Source organism: Geotrypetes seraphini, chromosome 2, assembly GCF_902459505.1.
Source record: "Geotrypetes seraphini chromosome 2, aGeoSer1.1, whole genome shotgun sequence".
In the NCBI taxonomy this organism is placed as follows: Eukaryota; Metazoa; Chordata; class Amphibia; order Gymnophiona; family Dermophiidae; genus Geotrypetes; species Geotrypetes seraphini.
This window is the reverse complement of record NC_047085.1, coordinates 265,771,025-265,784,500: the sequence shown is the minus strand read 5'-3', so window position 1 is coordinate 265,784,500 and position 13,476 is coordinate 265,771,025. Positions and strand designations below refer to the sequence as shown.

Sequence of the window (13,476 nt, the reverse complement as noted above, 5' to 3'; positions counted from 1 at the left end):
CTCGTTTGGTTAACGCTACGACTGGGAGGAAACCGATTTTGTCTTTGCGGACCCAGGGCGGTGGGGTGGTGTCTCAAACTTCTGAAATCTCCGGGGTTTTGTTTGACTTTTTTCGTCGGTTATATGACGCTCCGGACGACGCTTCTCTGGAGATGGTGACGGACTATCTTCACTCTTCTGGACTTCCTCGTTTGTCGGAGGCTGCGATTTCTTCTCTTAATAGTCCGTTCAGGGCGGTTGAATTGGAGTCTGCTATTAAATCACTCCGCTCTGATCGAGCTCCGGGCCCAGATGGATTCTCGGGTGACTTCTATAGGATCCTTTCTCCTTCTCTTTATGGACCATTGTTGGCCTATTTTAATGCTGCGATTGCCCGTGGTTCTTTTCCGCACTTTGCGAATGAGGCCCTTATTACCTTACTCTTGAAGCCGGGTAAGGATGCGGATTTGCCCGGGTCCTATCGCTCCATCTCTCTCATAAATGTTGACCTAAAGCTCTTTGCCCGCATGCTGGCTGATCGTCTTGCTCCTCATTTACCACAGCTTATACACGACGATCAGGTTGGTTTTGTTAGGGGCCGCCAGTCTGTCCACAATATCCGTAAGGTTCTTCTTGCTCTTGCTCAGTGCCAATCTCGTCATATTCCGACGTTATTTGTTAGCCTGGATGCATCCAAGGCGTTTGATAGCATACATTGGTCGTTTCTGTTTCGCACCTTGGAGTTTGTGGGGCTCGGAGGGTTCTTTTTGGTTGCCGTGAGTTCACTCTACTCTAATCCGCATGCTTCTTTGCTTGTTAATGGGACCCGCTCTGATTCTTTCCCTATTCTTCGTGGAACCCGACAGGGTTGCCCTCTTTCCCCTCTTCTGTTTCTTCTTTCTTTGGAACCTTTGTTATGCACTCTTCGGGGGTTCGCGGAGGTCAGAGGTCTCTCAGTTGGAGACCTCGAACTTAAGACCCTGGCGTATGCCGATGATATGTTCTTAATTCTTACCCGCCCTGAAGACTCTCTCCCGGCAGCACTGGATCTCATTTCTGAATTTGGGTTTTATTCCGGGCTCTCTCTTAATTTGGATAAATCCTTGGCCTTACCTTTTCCACCGGATTTACGCACTTCCTGGAGGGGGGGTTTTCCCTCTTCGATGGGCTGATTCCACTTTACGGTATTTAGGGGTTACCATTCCGCTAGATTTATCTGATCTGTACCGGTTGAATGTATCGCCGCTGCTTCAGGCTTTACAAAATAAGTTGCACCTTTGGGAATCTCTTCCTTTCTCGCTTCTGGGCCGGGTACACTTGTATAACATGCTCTTAGTTCCCTGTTGGCTTTATGTTTTTCAGGTCCTTCCCCTTTATTTGACTTTTCGCGACGAGCGTAGACTGGAGCACCTAGTCCAGAAATTTCTTTGGGCGGGTAAGAGACCTCGTTTGTCTTATAAGCGGGCGGCGACTCCCTGGTATAGAGGTGGTTTGGGCTTATTGAATCTCCGTTATCTGACAATTGGTTGTGGCATGCGACATATTAATGACCTTTTTAGGGGTACTTCAGCGTTCACTAACACTTCTCTAGAACTTTCTTGTTTTTCTTCTGCTCACTTTAGTGCCTATCTACATTCTGTCCCTTCTCTTCTACCTGAATCTCTTTCTATGAAAGTATTGCATCGACCCTTGAAGAAGGTTTGGCGTTGGGTCTGTAAATTTCACACTCTTTCTTCCTCTGTCTCTCCCTTTCTACCTCTTCGCTTTAATGGTTCTTTTCTGCCTGGGATTGATGGGCCGAGTTTTGTTCGGTGGGAAGCAAAGGGCATTCACTATCTATTTCATTTGGTTAATGATGATGGTACACCTAAATCTTTTGCTCAATTGCAAACCGAATTTGATATTCCCCCTTCCGACTTTTTTGCTTATATGCAAATCCATCATTACATTTCTTCCTTACCTCCTAGTTCTTTACAGGCTTCCTGCCAAGAGTCGTTGTCTACGGCCTTTACCATTGGTTCACAGGAGCCGGTCCCCCTCAAGTTCCATCATCGCCACTTGAAGGATGAATGCCCTTTGTTTGACCATTCTCGGCTGCGAGATGCTTGGTCTTGTGATCTTGCTGTAGACTTGCCTTCGGACATACTTATTCAGGCTGTCCGACGTTTACCAGCATTTCGTAACTATACCACCTTTTGGGAAAAACATTTTAAATTGATTTTTCGTTTATATATCTCTCCTAAAAGGGCTTATTTGGCTCACTTTCATCTAACCGCAGCCTGCCTTCGCTGTCAGGCTCTGGAAGCCAGTTTAGGACACATGTTTTGGACTTGTCCTCAGGTGCAGCATTTTTGGATTACCATCTTTGCTTTTGTTGAGAATCTTTGGCATGTTAAAATCCGCAGCTCCCCTTTGCTTTTGTTTGGGACTGTTCCTCCCTATTTTCCATGTTCCAAAGGAGTTTCAGATTTTCTCAAGTGGTCTATCATGATTGCTTTGAAATGCATCTTGCTGAAATGGCTTGAAGCTGAGGCTCCAGACTATTCCCTTTGGAGGAGCCGTATGATTGCTCTTTTGATGTGGGAGCGACAGGATGTGACTGATTTGTCCTCTCGTCAGGGTCGCCTTTTCCAGACTACTTGGGAACCCTTCTGGACTACTTTGACCCCTCTGGCTCGTATCCGGATACTTAATTGATGCTTTTTGTTGTGTATATTGTTTGTTTTCTTTTGTGTATAGCTTGTTCTTTGTTTCTTTTTGGTAATTGGAAGGAGGACCCAGGGGTGGGATTGGGAGGGGGAGGGGGGTGTATTGGGTTGGGGGTGGGGGAGGGAGGTTCTGTGGGGGGATATTTCAAATTCTTTTGAGCTGGGTTTTTGACTTTGTTGTGTCATTCTGTTGTTTTTCTGGATTGCTCAATAAAATATATTTGATCATAAGAAACATATGTCTCTCTCATTCAAGCCTATATGCATAAAAGTGACCGTGCGTTTAATGATTGTTGCTATACCTTTCAGTGCTATATAGGTGATAAATGGTAGTAGTAGTAGTAGTAGCAGTAAACCAGTTTTAACAGGTTTAGTGATGAAATGTTGTATTTATTGATGCACAAAATGGTAATCATGGTCTTTTCCGTGGTTTGTAGCAGCGTCCAATAATCGTATGGAACTATATTAAACGGGCTCATCAATATTAAAATGAGCACTCCAATCAATGCCCACAAGATGCACAAAATAAAGCACTATTTTTATCGCTTCAGAATCTCTGACACGTCTGGAGGTGCGAGTAGCGTTAAAATAAGCACAATATCTGTTCCCATTATAAATTTTTAAAAAAACAAACCACATGCTGGGATCTACCTCCATGATGGCCCCCACCCCACAAACTTCAAAAAAATAAAAATTGGCGGGAGGGATGCCTACTCCCTCCTGCCGCTGGGGCTCCTCACAAACTCCCCACCTTTTACAGAGCAGCAGAAAGGATGCCCACTCCCACATAAGAACATAAGAATTGCTGCTGTTGGGTCAGACCAGTGGTCCATCGTGCCCAGTAGTCCGCTCACGCGGCGGTACTCTGGTCAAAGACCAGCACCATGAGACTAGCCCTACCTGAGTACATTCTGGTTCAGCAGGAACTTGTCTAACTTTGTCTTGAATCCCTGGAGGATGTTTTCCCCTACGACAGACTCCGGAAGAGCATTCCAGTTTTCTACCACTCTCTGAGTGAAGAACTTCTTTACATTCGTACGGAATCTATCCCCTTTCAATTTTAGAGAGTGCCTTCTCATTCTCCCTATCTTGGAGAGGGTGAACAACCTGTCCTTATCTACTAAGTCTATTCTCTTCAGTACCTTGAATGTTTCGATCATGTCCCCTCTCAATCTCCTCTGTTCAAGGGAGAAAAGACCCAGTTTCTCTAATCTTTCACTGTACAGCAACTCCTCCAGCCCCTTAACCATCTTAGTCGCTCTTCTCTGGACCCTTTCGAGTAGTACCTCCTTCCACCGGGACCTCCCAAAACTCTCAACACCCCCCTCAAACACCCAACACCCTACCCTTGAAACCCCCTCAACACATACACACACACACACACACACCCCGTAGCTTTTACATAACTATCCGGCAGGAGGGAAGCTTACACCCTCCTGCCGGCAGGCCCGCCTCTTCAAAATGGCGAGCCTTCCCCTTCCTAGTGCATCTGGGATGCACTGTGTTTGGCCTAAGACTATGATTGGTTATATATGAAACAATGATGAAATACCCGACTTAAGGGTGAATGATTCATCATATAAGATTCTACTTTTTGCAGACGATGTTTTATTGTTTATCAGTGACCCGACAACATCTCTAGCCCACTTGACATAGGTCCTTTCAGACTATGGCCAGGCCTTGGGTTTCCGTGTTAATATGAAAAAATCAGAAATCTTAAATCTTACCCTAAATCTGCAGCAGGTTCAAGAGGTATAATCTTAATTCCCCTTTAGGTGGGCATGTAAAGCTATTAAATACCTGGGTGTTCAGTTGACAGCGGATCTCGCTAACTTATTCAGTGCCAATTTCCCGGATCTTCAGCATCAGTTGTTTCAAGAATTAGACTGATGGGAGGGGATGACACTTGGGTGGATGGGACGTATTGCAGCCATAAAAATATTATTATTACCCAAATTACTTTAGTATTTCATGGAATTGCCAATTGTGATCGCCCGGGCATTTTTTCGCCTGTTAAACAGAAAAGTGTTTGCTTATATTTGGCTCAATAAACTTTCATAGTCCAAGGCTTTATGTGTCAACTCTTCATCAGACCCTTTTAATTTTAATCTAATATAATAAAACCCTAAGCCGCGCATGCGTGCTCCCGTTTTCTGTGCGCTGTAGAGCACCGCAGCTAGGAGTGCACATGTGCGCAAATCTCTCTCTCTTTCTCTCTTCCCCCGAGGCAGATGTCAGCCACGGCGGCTGTCGGCAGCTGCAGGCCGCAGTGGCTGTCGGCGGCTGCAGGCCGTGGCGGCTGTCGGCTGCCGGTGAATGCAGGCTGTGGTGGGTGAGCACGGAGCCACCAGCAGCGGGTGGTGGTCAGCCCGAGAAACCCCTGACCTACAGGCCAGGCCGAAGTTTCTGTTTTAACTTAAAAGACGCTGCAGCGGCTCCTCTCATGAGCCGCTCCTGCGTCGGAGAAGGCGGCGATCGTGAGAGGAGCCGCCAGAAAGTTACACTGGTCGGGGCTCGGGCTGTTCAATCCGTGTAGGCTCCTCTCACAGTAAATGGAGGGAGAGGGAATGATGCGGCTGCTACACAGGGAAGTAGGGAAGGAGATAGGAAGAAAGACACAGGGACAGGGGCAGGGAGAGAGAAAGAAAGACAGACAGACAAAGGGGGCCAGGGAGGGAGAGAGACAGAAAGAAATTCAGCTGGAGGAAGAGAGACAGAAAGAAAAAGACAGGGGTAGGGAGAGAAACAGAAAGAAAGACAGACATATATTCTACCACCAGCGGGAGGAAGGGAGACAGAAAGAAAAGAAGAAAGACACAGGGACAGGGAGAGACACAGAAAGACAGACAGACAAAGGGGGCCAGGGAGAGAGACAGACAGAAAGAAAGAGAGCGGGACAGAGAGAGAGAGATAGAAATAAAGACAGACAGACATATATTCTAGCACCCGTTAATGTAACGGGCTAAAATACTAGTTATTTATAATAGTATAAAAGTACTTAGCTTAGTGGTCAAATTCAGGGAGATGGGAGTGAGGGGAGGGTTAGTGAATATTGCTGAGGGGGATAACAGAAATATTGTTATATGATATTTTTGGCTGTATTTTGAAAAGTTTTCAATAAAAAATTGGAAAAAAAATGATTTGTGAACCAACACCTTAACATAAAATATCAAAACTGAACTTTCTGATCACCATAATAAATGCTTTGTTAAAAACCAAATACTGATGTTAAAAGAAAGAACCTCATCTTGTCAAACATGCAGCTGAAGGTATCACTGGATAGGGATATTTTAGCGCAGGGGTGTCCAACCTGCGGCCTCATGAAGTATTTTTGTGCAGCCCCGGTCGAGGGCGATGCAGTGTTTTCTTCTGCTGCCCTCGGGTGTTTACCATCTTACCGGCTCCCTCCTCTGCCTTGCTGCAGCGCTTGCGCGGCCCCAGAAACATTTTTTTCAGCCAATGCGGCTCAGGGAAGCCAAAAGGTTGGACACCCCTGCTTTAGCGCATCAAAATCTTGACAGCTTGCCATATGAAACAATGAACTCTGATATAAAATTATATCAGAAAATTCTACAAAATACTAGGCTACCAAACTGAGAGCTGAAAGCAAGTCATGCAACAAATCTATTACAGAATGACTGGGGCCCAGAAATCAAAACAATAACCAGGTAGAAGAGGCTCCTACCTGGTTAAAGAGATGTTCAGTGCAGCTGAATATCCTCTCTGACTGCCCTCTACACCAGCCTAGCAATGCTGGGACAGTGCAGAGGCAAAGCCAAAAGTTAAGCTGGTATTGGTAATATTCCATGCTGGCACCCGCATAGCTCACCAGGCAAACACCAGTCCTATCTTTGTCTGATTAGCTATGGGGATAGAGCACTAAATATTGGCCGTGACTGCATAATTCCCAGGTATCACTGCTGCACTGTTCCTTCTAAGCTGAGAAAGTGTCCTCCACCTACAGCCCTGCCAGCGGAGGGTGCTGTTTCACCTTCACATTTTCAATAGTGAGAGATAAGAAAGCTCTGCAGGTCTTCATAGACCATGCCTGTCCCTAGAGATTGAAAACATAATTTTGAAGCACCACCCCTCCATTGGCAACAATGCTGTTGGATGACTCACATTCCGCTTAGAGCAGTGGATCTCAACCCAGCCAGTTGGGTTTTCAAGATATCCCTAATGAATATGCATGACATATTTGCATGCCTGTCTCCTCCATTATATGCAAATCTCTCTCATGCATATTCATTAGGGATATCCTGAAAACCCAACTAGCTGGGGGTCCCCTAGGATAGGGTTGAGAACCACTGGCTTAGAGGGAACAGTACGTTAGTGCCCTGATAAATGACACAATACCTGATAAGGCCCAGTACTAAACATCTGGGTCTAAATTAGCTGATGGCAGTGTGTGTGTGTGTGTGTGTGTGTGGAGGGGGGGGGTTGTTGTTTGTGTTTTTTCTTTTAATAAACCTGAAATGCCATTGGCTCAAAATGAACCCATTTGTGTATTTGAATGGCCAACCTAAACTACCAATCTAAAATCAATTAAGATGTTACAATGGAAATAAAGCCCAGATGTCTCAATCTGTCCTCCTTTTTCTGGAGCCATAAGGTAACCCTAGCAAGATCTATAACGAGCTAGCTGCTCATGTAAGGAAGGTCCCAAATGGCGGGTGAAAATAGTTCTACACAGAACGACGAGCCAAAATACGTACTTCAATGGTGATGTGAGATACAGTTATAAGACTAGTTTAGGGTGAAGTTATTGCTGCTCAAGGAGGTGCCACCATTTACAGAATAAAGAGTTCACATATTTTTTTCACACAAGAATACTTAATATAGAATCCTTTTGTTTAATAAGTAATGAAATATACAGTATCCTTTTTGCATTGTGTCATTTATTCATTGGGGTTCTCTCCCTCTCTTATCAGGGTTTAGAGTAGGATCTATCTTGTTTAGAATATACTGCTATCTTATCTCAAAACTCCAATGTCCATCCTGATTTCTGATGCTGATTTCCTTTCTAATTCAGGTTGTCATAGGTTTGACACATCCTTGACATATTATGGCTATTGTTTTTTTTCGTCGTTACCTACCAGTTTTTTTAGCCAGGCACTTTCCTGGTCAGACCATTTTTACCTTTCCTTAGTTTCTGCTCTCACTTCACTGCCCCCCTTATCCCATGACCTTTTCTATCAAACCTGTCAGTTACACCTCTTTGATCCCTCAACCTACCCTCTCTTCTCTTTCTCCCTCCCCCCCCCCCCCCACGATTTCCCTACACTTATAGGAACATTGTTCTGCAGTTGTCATTGCTTTAACTGTTTGACCTAAGCAAGCCGTGCATACCCCACAATTTCAGGGTCTACCTCGTCATGTACATTAGTTCTTTGTAAAACATGTCACAAACAGTGTCGTAACAACCTTGTCACTCACCTGCTGAACTGCGTCTGGTCCAGATTTTAACAGTATAGTCTGAGGCTGCAGAAGCTACCAGAAGATCTGCCTCAGAACCACTCTTCAAGTAGACAGCATTTACAGCACAAACTGCATCAGAATGGCCTTCCAGATGAGTGGCTTGAACACACTAAAAAAAAACCAAAAACTTCCATGAAAATGTAAAAATATATATTTCAATTTAACATCCCCACACACAAACAAACACAGTGTAGATTTCTACCACAGAAAAGAACTGTGAGAGCACAGAATCTGGAGATACAGGTCAGTCACCCTTAAAGCTATGTTAATTGCATAACATCCAGTATTATCAGATTTGCTCTTTATGAGAGCTTACTTTGAAACATGACATATATTCAAGGAAATTTTTTAAAGCAGAACAATGCTCCAACAAAATTTAAATCAGGAATTATTGTACAAATGGAGCTATCAATAACTTCTACAATATACTATCATCTGAAGGATTTGAAGACACCAAACAATGCCACATTCCTGGTTTTAACTGTGCAAAAAATTCCTCACAGCTACAATGTCTGTTCTGCCCCCATTTTATTGGGGCATTTACTCAGTTTCTTGTATAAGAACTAGTATAAGTGTTTATGCTAAGATGCATGAGTAAAGTGTGTCCTGTGGACTTAAATCCCCAGAGTGCTTTGCTTCTCCAGAGAGGTAGGCTGCAACCACAGAGCTTAAGCCCACCCCACTTCTTGTTCAGTCTGATAGAACAGTTGCCATATTTGTAAGACCACACAGCTGTTAAGAACATGGGTCTAACATTGTTCTCCCATCAGCCAATCACAGAGCGGTGCGGGACCAGGCAGGAAGTGCACAGGTCGTGCTCCTGCGTCGTTCTTCTAAAGACACAGGCGGCCATCCCGGAGACCACGCTGGACCAACACTAAAAAAAGGTACCGGGGGGGCTTCTGGCGCTTCGGGTGGTTTCAGGCTTCAGGTGGCTGTGGGCGGTTTCAGGCTTCGGGTGGCTGCGGGTGGCTTCAGGTGCTTCGGGCGGCTGCAGACAGTTTCAGGCTTCTGGTGGCTGCGGATGGCTGTGGGTGGCTTAGGACTTCTGGTGGCTTCTGGCGACTGTGAGCAGCTTTGGGTGGCAGGCTGCGGGCTTCCCAGCACCAGACACTCCAGACCACCAGAGGCACCTACATGTAGAGGAGGAAAAACCAAGAAGAAAATTCTGAACCAAATTTTTTTCTTGGTTTTTCCTCCTCTACAGGTGGGTGCGTTTTATGGTCCGAAAAATACGGTAAGCTGTTGGGAATGAAAATGCGATTTACTGCCGGTTAGCCGGCGCAAACCCTAGTTCCCTCGGAGAGGCACAGAAGAGAGCCCCCAGTATTTGTCTAAACTCTAGCAGCAACAAATTTTCCTGAAAAGGATTATTCTTCCTTCCGAGAACTTTGCTGCCGACAGTGTAAGAACTGTCTTCTAATTCGAAAAATATAAATAAGAGAAAAGAAGAAGTGCTCTCCAGAGAAAGAAAAACATACTCATGTTATTTTGGAAGACAAAAGGTGAGCGAGAGTAGAATTATTCTTCAGACTGCTCTAACTCTTTCAAAAAGTTAAATCTTCAGGTTTTCTTTTTTTTAATTAAATATGGAGCACTATTCCCTGATGGTATCACCCCCTAGCTCTACTGAACTCCCACTTCTTCAACTATATTAGTTCAATAGTTTAAGCTCAGTCCAGAGGCTGCATGATTAGAACATCACCATCTGTTGGAGACAAAGAAATTCTGAAATACTGCAAAATGCTCTTATAAAGCAGAGCTCAAAGCTCTTGTTCTCTGCCTCCATCTGTTGCTCCATCTCCATAGGTTCTGGACTGGTCCAGTACATATAATAAGGTAGCAATAATTACAAGAGTCAAGACAGAATAAATGGAGTGCACTGACCTGACTTTCTCTGATCTCCCAAAGGATGACTTTTTTATCAGATGCTGCGGAAACAAGCTCTGTCTCAGGACCTGACACAAAGAAACAGAAGAGAACATCAGACAGTTATAAAGCAGAAAAAAAACAACCTAAAGAGTACATTGAATGTGGTTGTACCGTAGTGTTCCTATATCACATATTTATTTTGAAGCATTAGCTGCTCAGCAAGTGGTCATCATGTAAAAAAAACACAGTAATATGAGCAAATAATACAATACATAACTGTCACACCTTGCTGTACTCCAAATCACACCTCTATTATGACCACAAAATAACAAGTATGTTTTAAAATTAAGCTGTTTGAATACACATATGTGATCTTCACTAAACTGGTGATTGAATAACATAAGGGCAGAACCTTGGGGAATATAACACACCAAATTGTGAATCAACAGGAAGATGGATGCCTTTAAAAAAAGAAATGCCAGTTGAAGGTCAGAAAACTTCTTAGAGTAGGATCACTCTTAACTATAGCCACACCCACACAAGTATATCCTACTATACTAACTTAAATGCTCTTTCTTTAAGGACTTCTCAGATGAGACCATTGTCAGTAAAAGTTCATACAGACAAACCTGGTCAAATATCACTTCCTCATCAATCCAAAAAGCACAGTGAGTTCATCTTAGTCATGTACATTTTATTTAAGGTCATCTGGAAGCATTGGATGAAGGCAGGCATACGTACACTAGATGATGTTATTCTGAATAGGAAAATGCTTGATTTTTCACAACTGCAACAATCTTTTGGTATTTCAAAGTCTCAAAATTATAAGTGGTTGCAGTTGAAGCAAGCCATGCAGAAGGGGTTCCCTGATTGACGAAATCTAAAAAATCAGTATAACTTGCCAGTCCTATGCTTCCAGACAGATTTCCTGGACATCAGGCCGCTCAGTGGTATAAATTAATCAGAATTTTTGAATAAGAAACCAAAGACTGGTCTTCGTGACATTTAGAGCATTGAGATAAAGCAGCAGATTTCTGCATCTCAATGGCCACGAATTTGGACTTAGAGGATGAGATGTACAGCAACTGCATCAATGAGACAAACATGGCTTTTCTTGTTACAAAGAGCTTTTTGGACCCCCTGTTCATTTACAGAAATTGGATAGTTCTAAGTCTAATAGAGGCTGGCACTGTCATCTCGAGGTACATAGAAACATAGAAATAGACGGCAGATAAGGGCCACGGCCCATCAAGTCTGCCCACTCCAATGACCCTCCCTATCTATCTTTGCGGATAGATCCCACATGTTTGTCCCATTTGGCCTTAAAATCTGGCACGCTTCTGGCCTCAATAACCTGAAGTGGAAGACTATTCCAGCGATCAACCACCCTTTCTGTGAAGAAGAACTTCCTAGTGTCACCGTGCAGTTTCCCGCCCCTGATTTTCCACTGATGTCCCCTTGTTGCCGCGGGACCCTTGAAAAAGAAGATATCCTCTTCTACTTCGATGCGACCCGTGAGGTACTTGAATGTCTCGATCATATCTCCCCTCTCTCTACGTTCCTCGAGTGAGTAGAGCTGCAACTTCCCTAACCGCTCCTCGTACGGGAGCTCCTTGAGTCCCGAGACCATCCTGGTGGCCATTCTCTGGACCGATTCCAGTCTCAGTACATCCTTGCGGTAATGTGGCTTCCAAAATTGTACACAGTACTCCAGGTGCGGTCTCACCATGGATCTATACAGTGGCATAATGACTTCCGGTTTACGGCTGACGAAACTCCTGCGTATGCAACCTATGATTTGCCTTGCTTTGGATGAAGCTTGCTCAACTTGATTTGCAGACTTCATGTCTTCCCTGACAATCACTCCTAAGTCTCTTTCTGCTTCAGTTTTTGTCAAGATCTCGCCATTTAGGGTGTAAAGTTTGCGTGGATTTCGGCTTCCCAGGTGCATGACTTTGCATTTTTTGGCATTGAAACTGAGTTGCCAGGACCTAGACCAGTGCTCCAGTAGAAGTAGGTCATGCATCATGTCATCTGCCATTGAATTATTGTCTGTTGTGCTCTTGTTCACTACATTGCTTAGCTTGGTAGGGACATTGGATCATTTACTGTTCTATTGTTCATTGATACTTAAATTTTGGAGATCCATTTGGGATTAAGTGAATAAATTATTGGAAATCCAGTGGCACTGACGTACGATACCGTGCTATTTGGCATGTTAATGAGGGCAAAAAGCCAAATATCTTCCCATAATAATAAACTTCTCTGTATTATGACAGGGGTTGCCATACAACTTATATTGAGGAATTGGAAAAACTGGGATCGATTAAATTATACTTTCTGGTGAGAATCTCTATGCCACATTTTTAAAATGGAGCGTATGATGGCCTTACAACAGGGACATTATAAGAAACTAGTTTTTTAGCCCGTTACATTAATGGGTGCTAGAATAGATGTGTAGACTTAGGCTTTTCTTTTTCTTTCTCTCCCCCCTGTCCAGCGGCACTCCTTCCCTGCTCCCCCTGTCCAGCAGTAGCCCTTCTCCCTTGCTTTTACCTCCCCCCCTGTCCAGTAGTACCCTTTCCCTGCTCCCCCTGTCCAGCAGTAGCCCTTCTCCCTTCCTTTTACCTAACCATATTCAAGATCCCATTTCCCCTTTAGCTTATCTCCTTCTGGCGTTGGTGGGATTTGGGCTCCGGGGGAGCTGACTTCTGCATTGGTTGCCGACGCACTCTGGCGTGGGGCCTCTGCTGGGCCGCGGGGAGCTGGTTTGCCCACACTGCATCTGTGGAGCTCGGTGTCCGGGCCGTGGGAGGAGTAGGTTGTGTCTGGAAGCCGATAGGATAGCGCCGTGGCTCCCTTAGTCCCTTACCGCCCCCCCCTTCCCACAGACCCGTTGATACATTTAAGTTTCCTAGGTCAGATGTTATTTTGGGGTTTGAGGGTGCCGGGTGGCTTCTCTCACGATCGCGCCTGTGTCTGAAGCCTTCTCCGACGCAGGAGCGGCTCGTGGGAGGAGCTGTTGTGGCGTCTTTTGAGTTGAAAATAAACTTCGGGCTGTAGGGCATTATTTCCGGACTGCGCAAGGTGGAAAGCAGGGAGGCCACTGGCACAGCTAGGCGCACATGCGCACTCATAAAAACATAGAAAATGATGGCAGGAAAGGGCCACGGCCCATCTAGTCTACCCACTGCCCACGCATGTGACCTACCCCCTAACTTCCTCCATGAAGAAATCCCACATGCCAATCCCATCTTTTCTTAAAATCTGGCATGCTGCTGACCTCGATTACCTATAGTGGAAGATTATTCCAGCGGTCAACCACCCTTTCGGTGAAGAAATATTTTCTGGTGTCACCATGAAATTTCCCACCCCTGATTTTCAGTGGATGCCCTCTTGTTGCCGTGGGCCCTTTAAGAAAGAAGATGTCTTCTTCCAC

The 13,476-nt window shown here is 44.8% G+C and overlaps 1 protein-coding gene across 3 annotated transcripts in view; it reads right to left on the bottom strand.

Annotated features, from left to right (window-relative positions):
* Positions 1-13,476, bottom strand: part of ELP2 (elongator acetyltransferase complex subunit 2) — a 189,028-nt gene that overhangs the window by 155,897 nt on the left and 19,655 nt on the right. For all 3 annotated transcript variants that reach the window (XM_033929590.1, XM_033929587.1, XM_033929588.1), the window contains exons 3-4: positions 10,053-10,123; positions 8,124-8,274 (exon numbers count right to left, since the gene is read on the bottom strand). In XM_033929590.1, coding sequence (XP_033785481.1) covers positions 8,124-8,274; positions 10,053-10,123 — 222 coding nt within the window. The remainder of the gene's footprint in view (positions 1-8,123; positions 8,275-10,052; positions 10,124-13,476) is intronic.